Source organism: Microtus ochrogaster, unplaced genomic scaffold (genome assembly GCF_000317375.1).
Source record: "Microtus ochrogaster isolate Prairie Vole_2 unplaced genomic scaffold, MicOch1.0 UNK1, whole genome shotgun sequence".
Classification (NCBI taxonomy): Eukaryota; Metazoa; Chordata; class Mammalia; order Rodentia; family Cricetidae; genus Microtus; species Microtus ochrogaster.
In genome coordinates, this window is record NW_004949099.1 from 31,972,330 (window position 1) to 31,986,261 (window position 13,932).

Genomic DNA, 13,932 nt, shown 5'->3' on the forward strand with positions numbered 1-13,932 from the left:
AAAAAAAAAAAAAAAAATTTATTCTTTTAACAGGTTGAGGAGACATCTAGTAGTTACTGGGGAATCAAACATGAGGTGTCAGCCATTCGGGGTTAGGGCACTTTTTCCGATTGCTGGTATTAAAGGTGTGCGCCGCCACTGCCTGCCGGTGGAGTTGTTTTTTAAAGTTATGCTTCAGCATTGGAAATATCTGAGTTCATGGTCAAATGAAGAAAACAAAGTATTGCATGTCGGCAGGTTTCCATTCTGTAGTATCCAGTTCGAGGTGATTCGGTTTTAATTGACAGACTTTTCCGCTTCAGTTCTGTCGTTCTCCCCCTCCCCCCACAGCGGGTAATTTGGACCTTGCCCAGGTGGCTACTTCGCTGCTTTACCGAGAACTGGCGAGAAGTCTTCCCCTTTCCTTTCCCTCCTTCCCCCATTTCCGGCGCTGGCCAATCGCACGGTTCGCGGGCCACACCTGCAGGCACGCTTTTCCCATTGGTGACATATTGGCGGGCCGGCAGGGCACTTCCTTCTCTGCACCCCGTGACCCGAGTCCGACCGCCGCCGTCGATCACGCGGTTTCTGCTTCCCGAACTCCGGACCTGAACGCCCGTCCTCGGCGTGGTGAGCCTCGCTCGGCGCCCGAGCCTTCAGGTTACCGGTCGCGAACTCGACCTGGCCACCTGAAAGTTTTCGCGCTTCGATCCCTTCCACTCTCTTCGGCCTGCGCGAGTTCCTACTCCAGCTTTCCCCTCCCCCACCTCACCCCACCCGGGAGGCGCAGGAGCCTCCCATCCCCCCCTGCCCCGCCCCCTCCCGGAAGCTCCCGCCCGAGCCCGCGCAGGCCCCGGGGCGGACCTTCCTGCCCGGCCGGCGATCTGAGCGCGGCGCGGTCGACTGCCGGTGCAGGCCGCGAAGCAGCGTCACCTTGCCCTCGGCCCTGCTTCCCGCCAAAACGCGCGACTCTAGGGGCTCCGCTCCGGCAGAAAGCGCTTGCCCCTGGTCATTTGAACTTCCATTACAGGTTGAGAACAAAAAGAAGATGCACCTGGACTTTCCCCGGACCTCTCTGCGTTTTTAAAGATTCGGGTGGAGTTGGGGTTCGTAAGCCGCGTTGCTTATTGAAAGTAGAAGTCACTTCTGCCTTCCTCCGTGGTAAGTTCTAGAGCAGAAAAGGCAGGAGCGTGGTGCTTTTAGCCGCGGCTCTCGTGGTTTTAAGAGTAGAACTTTCTGAGTAAGGACCTGCCAGGACGCGCTCCCGGCGCTCCGGAGGTTAAAACTCGTTTACAAAATGGAGGGCGAGGGCGGGCTCCCAGAGAAAACTCCGGCGACTTCCTGGAACTCGAAGATGCGTAAAGGAGGAGGGTGTAGTTTTGCTCCCACCAAGCGGGCCCTGAACAAAAGAACTAGGTGGGTGGTGCTTGAACCGCCCTGTTTGTTCGGCCGATAAATTTAACTATTCCAGGATTCAAAGGGCGCACCTCCTTTATCTTCCCTGGATCTACCTGAAGGCAATGAAAATCCAGTCTAACCAGTATCACCGAGTGGGTAGCGTGTTAGAAAAGCAGAGTTTCAGCCTGCATTTCTTAAATTTTAGTTCATTTTCACTAGTTCTCAAGAGCGAATGGTAAGCCTTGGCTGGCTACAGTATTAGGTGCTAGCTATCTGCAGTGATGCAAATGGTTCCAGTAGCGTGTCCTACAATTAAATCTGAGTTTCTGGGGTGTACGAGCATTACTTTTAATGACGAGCTTTCCATCTGCTCTTTCCTGGGCATATCTCCACAGTTGACATCCTCAGGTCTCGCGCAGTAGGTTAATACAGGTCTGGCTGCCAGCTGCTTGCCCTACCTCTCCAGAAACGCCTCAGGTTTTATATACCACTGCGAAAGTAGAAGACTGGAGTAAAATGGTGGATGAAGGGCAGGAATATGGATGATTTCTTTTTAAATGAAAACCTGGTTACTAGAGTATTGGAAACTACTACAATCAGGTTTCTAACAGTTACCCTTATGTAATCACAGGAACTGTGAGAAAGGTGAGGGGTCCTGTAGTTTAAGAGGGCAGGAAAGACGAACTTTTCCAAAATGGAAAATGTAGTTTAATTAATCAGATAATTTTTGTAAAAAATTACTTTATGAATGAGTGCTCTGCCTGCGTGTCCGACTTTGTGCCAGAAGAGGGCATCAGATCCTACTACATGTTTGAGCCACCATGTGATTGCTAGTAATTGAACCCAGGACCTGAAAGAGCAACCAGTGCTCTTAAACCCAGATCATTTCTCCTCCCACTATCAGCGAATTCATAGCATTCAGCTCCTGTTCTCTTCGTTTGGGGACAACTTTGGCAAATGGATACTTGTGGCTGTTAGTGAAAAGCACATGTCTATATTCTCCACCATGAAAAAAGGATCAAATCAAACCCCAAATTTATGTAAATTTACAAAAGAAAAAATATGTCTTGGGTGTTTCAGACTCCCCTCCCCCAGACGAAATTCTCAACTGTCAGACTCCAATAGCCTTGCCCCTGTGAAAGGGTTGCTGGCACTGAAGTTTGTCAGAAAGTGCCACCGTCGCTAGCTCTCTGTCCTCCTTCATTTAGATTTTTTCCCTATACTTACTCTGCAGATAATTTATTACTAGCTCTCTGCCAAGCAAATGGGTTGTTTGCTGATGTCCTCTACACATGAAAAGATAACACAACGTGGAAACCTGTTGGTCCTGGGGCTTGCAAAGATTAGCTTTCTCTGAGCCCAGCTCTAGGAGTTTCCCTCTGTAATGATAATACGTGGATTCTGAGGCCATGAGACCAATCTTGGGTTTTGTGTTTGTTTTGTTTTGTTTTTAAAGGAAAACTTGTACCTTCCATAAGTGTTTACTACAGAAGGCACCTGTGGTGGTTCTTTAAGGTAAGCTATTAAAGATAAGTCAATGTACATCATACAAAGGAGACCAAAACTGTTAGTTTTAACTGTTCAATGAGTTTTATTGCTTTTAGTCCAGCAATTGGGAGGCAGAGGCAGGTGGATTTCTTGAATTCTGAGGCCAGCCTGGTTTACGGAGCCAGTTCTAGGACAGCCATGGCTATACAGAGAAGCCTTGGGGAAAAAAAGGAAAACAAAAGTTCTGACTAATAGAATGATTTCTTGCCCTGTTGCCTAAACTCTTACAAACTATCTGCATCTAAAGTAATTCTTCTGTGTTTTTGTTCTTGCTTTGTGCATGTCATCAGTTCTGACTAACCTGCTCTACAGTTTGAAGGAAAGGTGTTGACCCAAGTGGCCAGCTAATCCCTTGGTAATCTTTGGCTTGCTGTGGTCCCAGTCTGCTAAGGATGAGGACACTGGACAACAAAAACATTCTTTCTTAAGGGGGTTATATGTGGCTTTGAAGATACCTTTTAAACCACAGTAGAGGGTGTTAGGAAAGGGTAGATGCAAACCAGGATGTGGAGAACAGGAAAAGGTTTTGGAGCAGTATTGTAGCTTAGACCTGGAGGATTATCAGGATTTAGCTAGACAAGGTTAGGCAGAGGATATTTGGAGGGAGTATTAATTCCTATATGTGTCAAATTGTCGAAGGAACAGAGCGGGGGAATTTATAGGCACCAAGGAAGAGAAAAGGAAATGATACAAGCTAGGTAAGAAAGTCATTATGAATGTCTGTAGAACCTGAAGATTCTATTCACAATCTTTGTTCTAATAACCATCGGGAAATAGGGCTTAGAAGTGGGGCATTGACATGATTGGGTTGCAGTTGTGCTTAGAGGAAGTTGTGTTAGGTTAGCAGGGAATGGGTTCTTAGCAACTAGGAATATGGGAAATTGAAGAAGGCTATGTGGTGGTTACAGGGCTGTAATTTTAGCTACTAGGAAGTAGTGAGGCAAAAGGAAAAGACACCCTAGACATTACATTGAAAGGTGTACATTACATTGAAAGGTGTAAGAGCTTGGAGATGTATGTATAGTTCAGTAATGGAGAAGTTGCCTGTCATGTGCAAGGTCCTGGTTCAGTCCCCAGTACCCCAGAAAAGGAAATACTTTGGTCTGAGTATAGTGCTATGGGAAACCTTTGGACTGGTACTCCAAGCTCACCATGATTCGATTCAGGAGTCTTTAGCATAATGGTGTGATGAAAAGGTACTGTTTTAGTTCTTCATTATAAGAAGGCTATGTGTTATGACTTTGCCCAATTGTAGCTAATGGAAATGTTCTGATCATATTTAAGAAAGCCTAGTAGAGACTACGAATTTTGGGTAAAGTGTTAGTTTGAGACGGAGTTTCAGCTCTGTCTATTCTGGAACTAGTTCTATAGACCAGGCTGGCCTTGAACTCACAGACCCACCTGCCTCTTCCTCCCAATGGCTGAGATTAAAGGTGTGCATACCACCAGGATGTACATATTAAGTGTATATTTTGTTTAAGGTAGTTTCAGTTTTTGGTGGGCTTATTGGGATGTAAACATTTTAATTTATTTAATTTGTGTACATTGATGTTTGCTTTCATGTATGTCTGTGAGGGTGTCAGGTACCAAGGAACAGAATAGACAGTTGTAGGCGCTATGACTTGAATCCAGGTCCTAGAAGAGCTGCTAGTGCTTTTAACCACTGAGTCATCTCTCTAGCTCCAAATGTAAACATTTTTATAAGATCAACTGCATACTAGAATAGGGCTGGGTATGGTGAACATATTATGATCAACTAGAGGCGAGAAGGTTAGCCTGAGCTAGATGTAAAGTCCTAGAAAAGCTGTCTCAAAAAAGAGTAGAATTCAGGAGGCTGGAGTCCTGTGTGAGAATGAGTTGGGTCCTCAAGACAGCTGGCTGGATCTGAGGATATCTTTTTTTTTTTTTTTTGGTTTTTCGAGACAGGATATCTTTATAGAGATTAGTTTCTAGAGTTATTTTGTAGAAACAAGAGTTGGATGTTCATTGGAGGATTGTGTGTAGCAATTCAAGCCTTGAAGCTGTAGATTTTTTTAGTTTGCAGTCAAAGATCAGTGAGCCTAGCCACATGTGACCGTGGATAAATAAATCCAAAAGAGGATTTCCAGAAGGATTGTTTAAATTCTGTGAAGATGGCAGATGAAGGCTTTTCTTTTTCTTGGACAGATGCTTCGGCTAGAAAGAACGTGGCTATTTTAACCACTGGAAGCAAAGGAGACAATAGAGGGAGGGGCCTTGATTTTACAGAAAAAAGGGAAATCAAGTATTAGCTAGAGAAAGCTGGTCAGAGAAGGTCAGTTTTCTGATAATGGGTTAGTGCAAGGAGGGAGTGCTCAGTGAATGTGAAAGACTTTTATCTAGGTTGGGCCCCAGGCAGAGCTGCTATAGTTACAAATAATTCCTTGTTTTTATAAGTTTCTTAGAAATTTCTGTGGTTTTGCTTTAGTTGGTTTCCTGATCCTTACAGAAGTAGAGTTTGAAGTTGCCTGGGCAAGTCAGTCAGCTAGTAGTTTTGTAGATGTGGTTGTCCATACCCGCTTTTTCCTTCTCTTCTTTCTTTTTGAACTTCGCATTCCAATGCTTTCCATATTCTGGGATTACAGGCATTGGACTCTCATTTTGAGTTTATCTCATTGTGAGTTTCACAAACCATGCCATCTCTCATTGAGTGTACTAACCTCCAATTTGGGGTCTTTATGTCCTGGTTCTTTCAAGATTATTCCACTATTTCCAGCTATGCAGGTAGTTAGTATTTGAGGCCTAACAGGTAAAACTTTAAAGGCAGCTTTACTACAGAGACTGATAGGTTAAGGAAGATGGGTTGAGGAGGGCTCCTGCCCTCTAGTGGGGAGCATTTAGGGTTGCACTCAAATATACAGGACTCAGGTCTGCTTTTGAAAATAAATGGACTGAGAAAAAAAAAGAAAATAAATGGACTCTTAAATATCTGAAATCCATGAGAAACTAGCCCACTCCGGTAGGGTGGATGAACTTAAATCTGGAAACACCACATTTTCCCATAAAGGTATGATCGGGTGTTGGTTCCTGAAAAAACAGGAATAACTGTCCTAGCTTTGAAAATGGAATTACGGTGGAATTACGGTTACTCCAACATACACATGTACCCTGATTCCTAGTATACAAGTAAAGTCTGCTAGAACTTGATCATGGCAACATTATAGGGATTTTAGGTGAGGCTTTTACGGTGTGATACCTAGCATGTGCATGCAACTTTTAATTAAACTTGCATGTTTATATAACATGAGAGAGATACAGGCTATTCGTGTCTTTATGCCATTTTCTGTCTATAATCAATTTCACTCAACAGTAGTCAATAAGTTTTCCCAATGTTAAGTAGCAGTGCCATTAGTACCACTTAACTGTTGTTGACAGAATGGCATTCCAATCTGGTATAGACACAGGTAAGTGGAATTTTGGGCAGTATTTTAAAGTTACTGACAACAGGTTGATGGTCTTATTTCCTTCTTAATCCTGTAGTTGAATATGTGTGAGACATATTCGTGTCTAGGTGTGATAATAACTAGGTAGCCAGAGCTTATCATGAACTTGGTCTTTCCTTGTCTTCACTTTAAATTTGGTTACAGGTGTGTACTAGCTTGCTTTGTCCGTCTCTTTTTTTCTTTTCCCTCCCGCCCTCCCTCTCCCCCCCTTTCTCTTTAAATCTAATCTCTTAATGTTTTGAGACAGACTATGACAATGTAGCCTGGCTGGCCTGGGATTTGCTATATCTACTTGCCTCTTGTTTCCTAGGTTCTGGGATTAAAAGTATGTGCCATCACCCTGGGCCTGGCTCATATTCATTTGTTTGTTTGTTTGTTTATTTATTCCAAGTGTTAGGTGAGTGCACGTAGAGGTCAGAAGTCAAGTCTATCCACTGAAAGGTGGGGGCTATCTTGGTGATCAAACTTGGTAATCAGGTTTGACAAGGAATACTCTGATCTTGCTATCCCCTCATTGTTTTTTAGGCATTTTCATGTGGGCATGTAACATGGTAATAGTTGAGGATGACCAGAACTATTACCTGATCTCTTGGTTTCTACCTGCTATATTTGTCCGTGCACTAAAAAACCCATTTACAGTTGTGTGATGGTGGTACACACCTTTTATTTTCGGCTCTAGAGGCAGAGGCAGTTGGATTTGAGACCAAGCATGGTCTCCAGAGTGAGTTTCAGCACAGCCAGAAATACACAGAAAAGTTCTGTCTTGAAAAACAGAAACAAAACTCATTTACATTGGTTATAGTCTCAGCCTTTGTGGTGATGGGTATTTGTTTTGATGTTGAGTTAAACTGCATATATACTAGACAAGGGGTTGGTTACAGTGCTATAACCTACCTTGGTTTTTTCGCTTACTTGCTTTATCTTTATAAATGTGATAGCACATAAGAGGAACACCTGTGTCATATATATATTTATATTTTGGCCTACCATATGGATCAAACAGGCCACCTTAGGAGTTTTATTTTTTTTAAAAGATGGGACTTGTTAGGCTTCAGCCCCAATCTGGCCTAGAATTTAGACTTCTGGTCCAGCTTTCTTTTTGAGTGGGAATCACAAGTCATGTAAACCAGATTGAAATGGAATTCAGAAAATTACCTGTCTCCTCAGTATTGGGATTAAAGGTGTTTACTGCCATAGCTGTTAACTATTCATTATGGTTTGTTTTCTTGTACTCATCCTTCTGTCTGAATTGGAAAAAACAGTATTTAATGAACCTTACTCTGCATTTTAAATGAAAGTCGTATAAAATAGGTTTTTTTTTTTCTTTCAGCTACCAAAAATTGCCCAAGCTTGTGTGACATCAACCCTGTCAAGTGTCCATGATGCTGGGCCCTGAGGGAGGTGAAGGCTATGTGGTCAAACTCCGTGGCCTACCCTGGTCCTGCTCAATTGAGGACGTACAAAACTTCCTCTCCGACTGCACAATTCATGATGGGGTTGCAGGTGTTCATTTCATTTATACTAGAGAAGGCAGGCAGAGTGGTGAGGCTTTTGTTGAACTTGAGTCAGAAGATGATGTAAAATTGGCTCTGAAAAAAGACAGGGAAAGCATGGGACACCGATATATTGAGGTGTTCAAGTCACACAGAACCGAGATGGATTGGGTGTTGAAGCACAGTGGTCCAAACAGCGCCGACAGTGCCAATGATGGCTTTGTGAGGCTCCGGGGACTCCCATTTGGATGCACAAAGGAAGAAATTGTTCAGTTCTTCTCAGGGTTGGAAATCGTGCCAAACGGGATCACATTACCTGTGGACCCGGAGGGCAAGATTACAGGGGAGGCCTTCGTTCAGTTTGCCTCACAAGAGTTAGCTGAGAAAGCTCTAGGGAAGCACAAGGAGAGAATAGGGCACAGGTACATCAAGGTGTTCAAGAGCAGTCAGGAGGAAGTTAGGTCATACTCAGATCCACCTCTGAAGTTCATGTCTGTGCAGAGGCCTGGGCCCTATGACCGGCCTGGCACAGCCCGGAGATACACTGGCATTGTAAAACAGGCAGGCTTGGATAGGATGAGGTCTGGTGCCTATAGTACAGGCTATAGGGGCTATGAAGAATACAGTGGCCTCAGTGATGGCTATGGCTTCACCACTGACCTGTTTGGGAGAGACCTCAGCTACTGTCTCTCAGGAATGTATGACCACAGATACGGAGACAGCGAGTTCACAGTGCAAAGCACCACCGGCCACTGCATCCACATGAGAGGGCTGCCCTACAAAGCAACGGAGAACGACATTTACAACTTCTTCTCTCCACTCAACCCTGTAAGAGTTCATATTGAGATTGGTCCTGATGGAAGAGTGACGGGAGAAGCTGATGTTGAGTTTGCCACCCATGAAGAAGCAGTGGCAGCTATGTCGAAGGACAGGGCCAACATGCAGCACAGATACATAGAACTCTTCCTGAATTCAACAACAGGGGCTAGCAACGGGGCTTATAGCAGCCAGGTGATGCAGGGCATGGGAGTGTCAGCTGCCCAGGCCACTTATAGTGGCCTGGAGAGCCAGTCAGTGAGTGGCTGTTACGGGGCCGGCTACAGCGGTCAGAACAGCATGGGTGGATATGATTAGTGTTGTAGAAGCGTTTTGAGTTATTTCAATCAAAAATTTCACAGGCAGCCAATAAGCAGTCAAGAGCAGTTTATAACTCTAGAGGAAGCTGGGGGACCCACTTTGCACCATGAGTTTGTGAAAATCTGGATTAAAAAATTACCTCTTCAGTGTTTCTCATGCAAACTTTTCTTCTAGCATGTAATATTGAGTAAACAATTTTCTTCCGCTTTTCTCAATTAACATTTTTGGTAGTATACTTAAGAGTGATGTTATCTGAGTTAAGTAGTTTTAAGTATGTTGAGTGGATCTTTAAGCACACCACAGTGAACACACTGGGGGACATGTACTTTTCTGGCGAACTCAAAGGTGCTAGATCCCTGATGCAAAGAGAAGCATTTCTCATGTTCATTCTAGTTTATATTTTCATTTAAATCTTTAGGTTAAGTTTAAGCTTTTTAAAAGTTAGTTTTGAGAATTGAGACACAATACTAATACTGTAGGAATTGGTGAGGCCTTGACTTAAAGCTTTCTTTGTACTGTGATTTCCTTTTGGGTGTATTTTGCTAAGTGAAACTTGTTAAATTTTTTGTTAACTAAATTTTTTTCTTAAAATAAAGACTTTTTCACAATGACTGGCACAGCTTATCTACTCAGCGAAAGGCAGTAAACTGGGTGTTGGAAAAGGATTTATAAACCCTTACTATCTTCCAGAGCAGATTTGAAAATAGGGGTGAAAATTAGTTTGGTGGGGTTATCAGCATTTAGGAGAATGAAGCAGACAAATTGCCATGAGCTTAAGGCCATCTTGTTTTATATAGTTCTTGCCTGGGTAGAGATTGACAGTTGGGTGCTCACGGTCCTAAGTTGAAAAGTAGTGTGCATTGTGTAGACAGTGGCTATAAACAGTTCAGTATACATGAGGAAGCATATATGCTGTCATCTGTCCTTACATAATGCTGCATACTATTGGAAAAAAGTAAGCAAGTTCATGTGTTCTGCCTGCATGTATGTAAGTGTACTGTTTGCATGCCTTGTGTCTGAAGCACCCAGAAGAAGGCGTTGGACCCCCAGAACTAAAGTGCCTTAAGGTTGAGCTATCTTTTGCCTTTTTTGAGGGGTGGGTATGTCAACTTTTTTTGGTGTAGTGTCACTCAGCATTGTAAATATTAAGTTCAGTATGAGTATTTTCATTCAGTGTGAGATAATTGTCCAGGTAGTGCAAATTTTTTTTTAGGGAGGGCAAGGAAGTACAGCTATTAAGTACAACAAATGAGTCAAAGAGGGATAGGTGTAGGAACCCAAATCCTTGGCAGCGCCTCTTGAGTGTTCAGAATGGTGTTAGACCTTATAATCAGTTTTCCAACCTAGAAATCATATTGTGGAGGAAGCCTGGCAATCTTAGCCAAGTCTCAAGGGTATTGGTTAGAGGATTCTGCCTTTGGATAGCAAGGAATCTATAGTATCATTTCCTCTGCCACATCTGAGTGCCAGCTAGTGAGCTGGTTGAATTTACCAGTGCTCTAAAAGTATGCAAAAATCCTCTTTAACCATGTTTTGCTGGCAGTGCTTGGATCAAAACACTCGTTCTTTTCAAAAAGTGCTCTTAAAAACCAAACAAAACCTCTCTAGCCTCTTTATTTGTGGGCTCATGCATGCCAGGTTGCAAATGTAGAGGTTCCCAGATTGGTTAGATGGGTCCCAAGTACTGAACTTGAGTTGGTAATAAGTGTGCCTCCTCCGCAGTCTTGCCAATGCAAGAGGTGTTGACAATGTGGACATGAAACACTCCATTCTCCAAAGCTTCAGTACTGCTTAGAGTTGGCTTGGCCTTGGATTTCAAAAGATCCACTAGGATTTCCTCCTGCAGCTAGGAAGCACTATTAAAGGGTAGAAGCATGTTGCAGAAAGGCACACAACACAAAAGGAGGTGTGAGGATAAAATCTAAGTAAAAGTATGTCTCTAGTATCACAATTTAAGGTCCCTTTTGAGATGTGTTCAAATCATTTACACTTGGTAAAAGGGTTGCTACATTGGTTGATTGGATTTATTTATTTTTTTTCAAAATAAAATTTTATTTGTTAAAAGGTTGATTGGATTTGCAGAAGTGAGGACTGCCAGTGTTGTGTTAAAGGCCTCTTACAAGAGGAAAGTTCATCCAGTAGCTTGGAAAGGAGGTTGTGTCTAGTGATCAGATAGCCATGATCATTCATTGACCACAGTTACTTCTGTGTTCCCAAACAGCATTTGGGTAGCTAAACAATAGCGGTCTTGCCTGGTCTTACAGAGCTAGTGGCAGGACAGGCTCCAAAGCCACAGAGAAACCCTGTCTCGAAAAAAAAAAAAAAAAAAAAAAAGCAATAGCTGTCCGGAGTAAGATTTGTCAGTATGGTCATCAGAACTCGATGAGTATCTTTCAAGGTTCAGTGGCTTATCTCTAGCAAGCACTGAGGGAAAATACTGATCTTAGAGCTCTCCATGTAAGTTACAGGACTATGGGGCCAGTGCTTTTACCCTCTGAGCCATTTCTTTTGCTCTGTATTAACATTTATTTTTATACTTTATATGTGGTCAATTGAGGTTTTTATTTATTTTTTGTTTTTTCGAGACAGGGTTTCTCTGGCTTTGGAGCCTGTCCTGGAACTAGCTCTGTAGACCAGGCTGGTCTCGCACTCACAGAGATCCGCCTGCCTCTGCCTCCCGAGTGCTGGGATTAAAGGCGTGCGCCACCACCGCCCGGCTAAGGTTTTTATTTTTGAAAAATATTAGGAAATTGGTTTAGTATTTAGGAGCAGCTTTCAGTGCTTCCCTTTTTCTGTTTGACACTGTCTTGACTCTATCCCAGGCTAGGCTGAAACAGCCTTTGGGGGAAGATGATTCAGATTGTAGGCACAAGCCACCATTCCTACCTGTTCTTTTAAAATTCCTTTTTAGTTGGGGAAATTTCATTTGTTTATTACTCTATTGCCTATTTCCATTGGATTCTAAGACAGCCTAGGCTACACGAGACCCTGTGTCAAGAAAGCAAGAAATAGATGTATGATTAGGTAATTTTCAACATTGTACCTACTCTAGAAAACAAGCATCTCCCTCAGAAGGTAAGTTTCTGACCCACTATCCAGAAATAATGAAGGCTAAAAGGCTAAAGGTTGATGAAACTCGGCGATCTCATTGTGCCCGAGAACTGGCTTGCCAGCTTTGGACAAGGACTCGGGCTAAGGACAGGACTTTTTAAAGAAAGGACTTTTCCCTGGCCTGATCATTCAACAGCTTGAGAATGTTGGATTTTGATTCAGCTAGGCTGTGTGAAATAGATTTAATAAAATAACTAACAATAGGTAATCCAGTGCAGACCAAAGTTACCTTTATCAAAAGGTGAGCCAAATAGTTTGTTACAGATACTCAGGATTAGGGATAACTCAAGTACAGTCTATCCCAGCTTGGTTAATGACTCCATGAAAGCTGCAACCTGGAATCTCTGTATGACTTAGTCTGCTGGGGAACTTGGCTGAGCAGTCTCTCGAGCAGTCTCCAGCAGTCTAACCATGGGGAGGGCCCTGCAAAGTTTCAGCTTTTCTGCTTAGTTACAGCTTATTTGCTTTTCCAGAGCCTATCTTTCCTTCTTGGTGGGCATGTTTCTGTGGAACTTTGGTTAATCCTATTATTGATCTCAGATCCTTGAGAGGCGGTGTTAGTCAGGGTCAGAGAAGAGCTTGAGATGCCCAGTTTTCCTTATACCATTTGGTGCTGGGGATCAAATGTGCAGTGATTTGGTGTCTCCTCCCAGGTGCTGAAATTATGGGTTGTTCATACTTCTATATTAAATATTGTGTAGTCTTTTCTTTTTTCCTTTGAGACAGGGGTTCTCTGTAACATCCCTAGCTGTCCTGGAACTAGCTCTTGTAGACTAGACTGGGCTTAAACGCACAGAGATCTGCCTGCTGCTGCCTCCTGAGTGCTGGAATTAAAGGCGTGCGCCAACACCCGACTTCAGGTTAGTATCTTACACCAGCATAGCATGCTCAAAGGCTAGGGGTATATTGACAGTTGAACATCTAAGGCCCTGGGTTTCATACCCAGAACAGAAAAACCGGGTGTACTGGAATTTGACTGTAATCTCAACAGTCTCAAAAGGTGGTAGATTAGAAGTTCAAGGTTAAGGTAAACTACATGAGCCTGCCTCAAAAAATAAAAAATAGTTAATAATCTTCAATATGATAGCCAGGCCTAACCACTGCTAGCTGGATAGTCTGAAGGAACAGAGTTCTTCAGAAACATTAGGAGGTCCTGAGTTGCAGGATGTGGACTTTTATAGCATGTGAGGACTTTCATGTACGTTGAGAGGGATAGTAAGTACGGTATTAACCTACCTAATGCTTCAACCCTTATGTGACCCCAACCACAAAATTACTTTTGTTGCTACTTCAAAGTCAGTTTTGCTACTGTTAAGTCATGTAAACATTTGCATCAGAAAGATGGTCTTAGGTGACCCCTATGAAAGGGTTGTTTGACCCTCAAAGGGGTTGTGACCCACAGGTTAAAAACAGCTAGGGTGTTAGAACTCCCAGCTCCTCTGCTGTTAAAGTAAGTGAAGAAGATGGAAAGGGATCGTGATGTTGCTTCCTCTGCCGGGGGGCAGTAGTCCAGTGAACAGGCATTCTGAAGTACTCCAGTAACCCCACAGGGAACCACTGCTCAGAAGCAAAGAAAACCTTTTACATCTCTGGAGCTAATCGCTTACTGTACTTTGGCCCCCGATACAAACCCATGTTCCCCCATACAGGCACCTATGCTGCAGAACAAGCTTGTGACTTGATACTATTTACTGACTTCGGTGACAAGTGCTATGTACAGGACTCTGATGCCTTGTACCTCAGAATGGTTGCTAATAGGAGTGAAGTGATGGGTTCTAAAAACAGCCCTTTCATAGCATTCATGA

The 13,932-nt window shown here is 43.2% G+C and overlaps 1 protein-coding gene across 6 annotated transcripts in view; it reads left to right on the forward strand.

Annotated features, from left to right (window-relative positions):
• Nucleotides 1–9,627, forward strand: part of Hnrnpf (heterogeneous nuclear ribonucleoprotein F) — a 32,947-nt gene extending 23,320 nt beyond the window's left edge. For 5 of the 6 annotated variants that reach the window (XM_026788159.1, XM_005365078.2, XM_005365080.3 and 2 more), the window contains exons 2-4: nucleotides 1,010–1,140; nucleotides 2,834–2,892; nucleotides 7,717–9,627. In XM_026788159.1, coding sequence (XP_026643960.1) covers nucleotides 7,766–9,013 — 1,248 coding nt within the window. In that variant the 5' untranslated portion in view covers nucleotides 1,010–1,140; nucleotides 2,834–2,892; nucleotides 7,717–7,765 and the 3' untranslated portion in view covers nucleotides 9,014–9,627. Of the gene's footprint in view, nucleotides 1–409; nucleotides 610–1,009; nucleotides 1,141–2,833; nucleotides 2,893–7,716 lie in introns of those variants that run through there. The other variant, XM_005365079.3, reaches the window with a different exon arrangement.
• The last annotated feature ends 4,305 nt before the right edge of the window (nucleotides 9,628–13,932 follow it).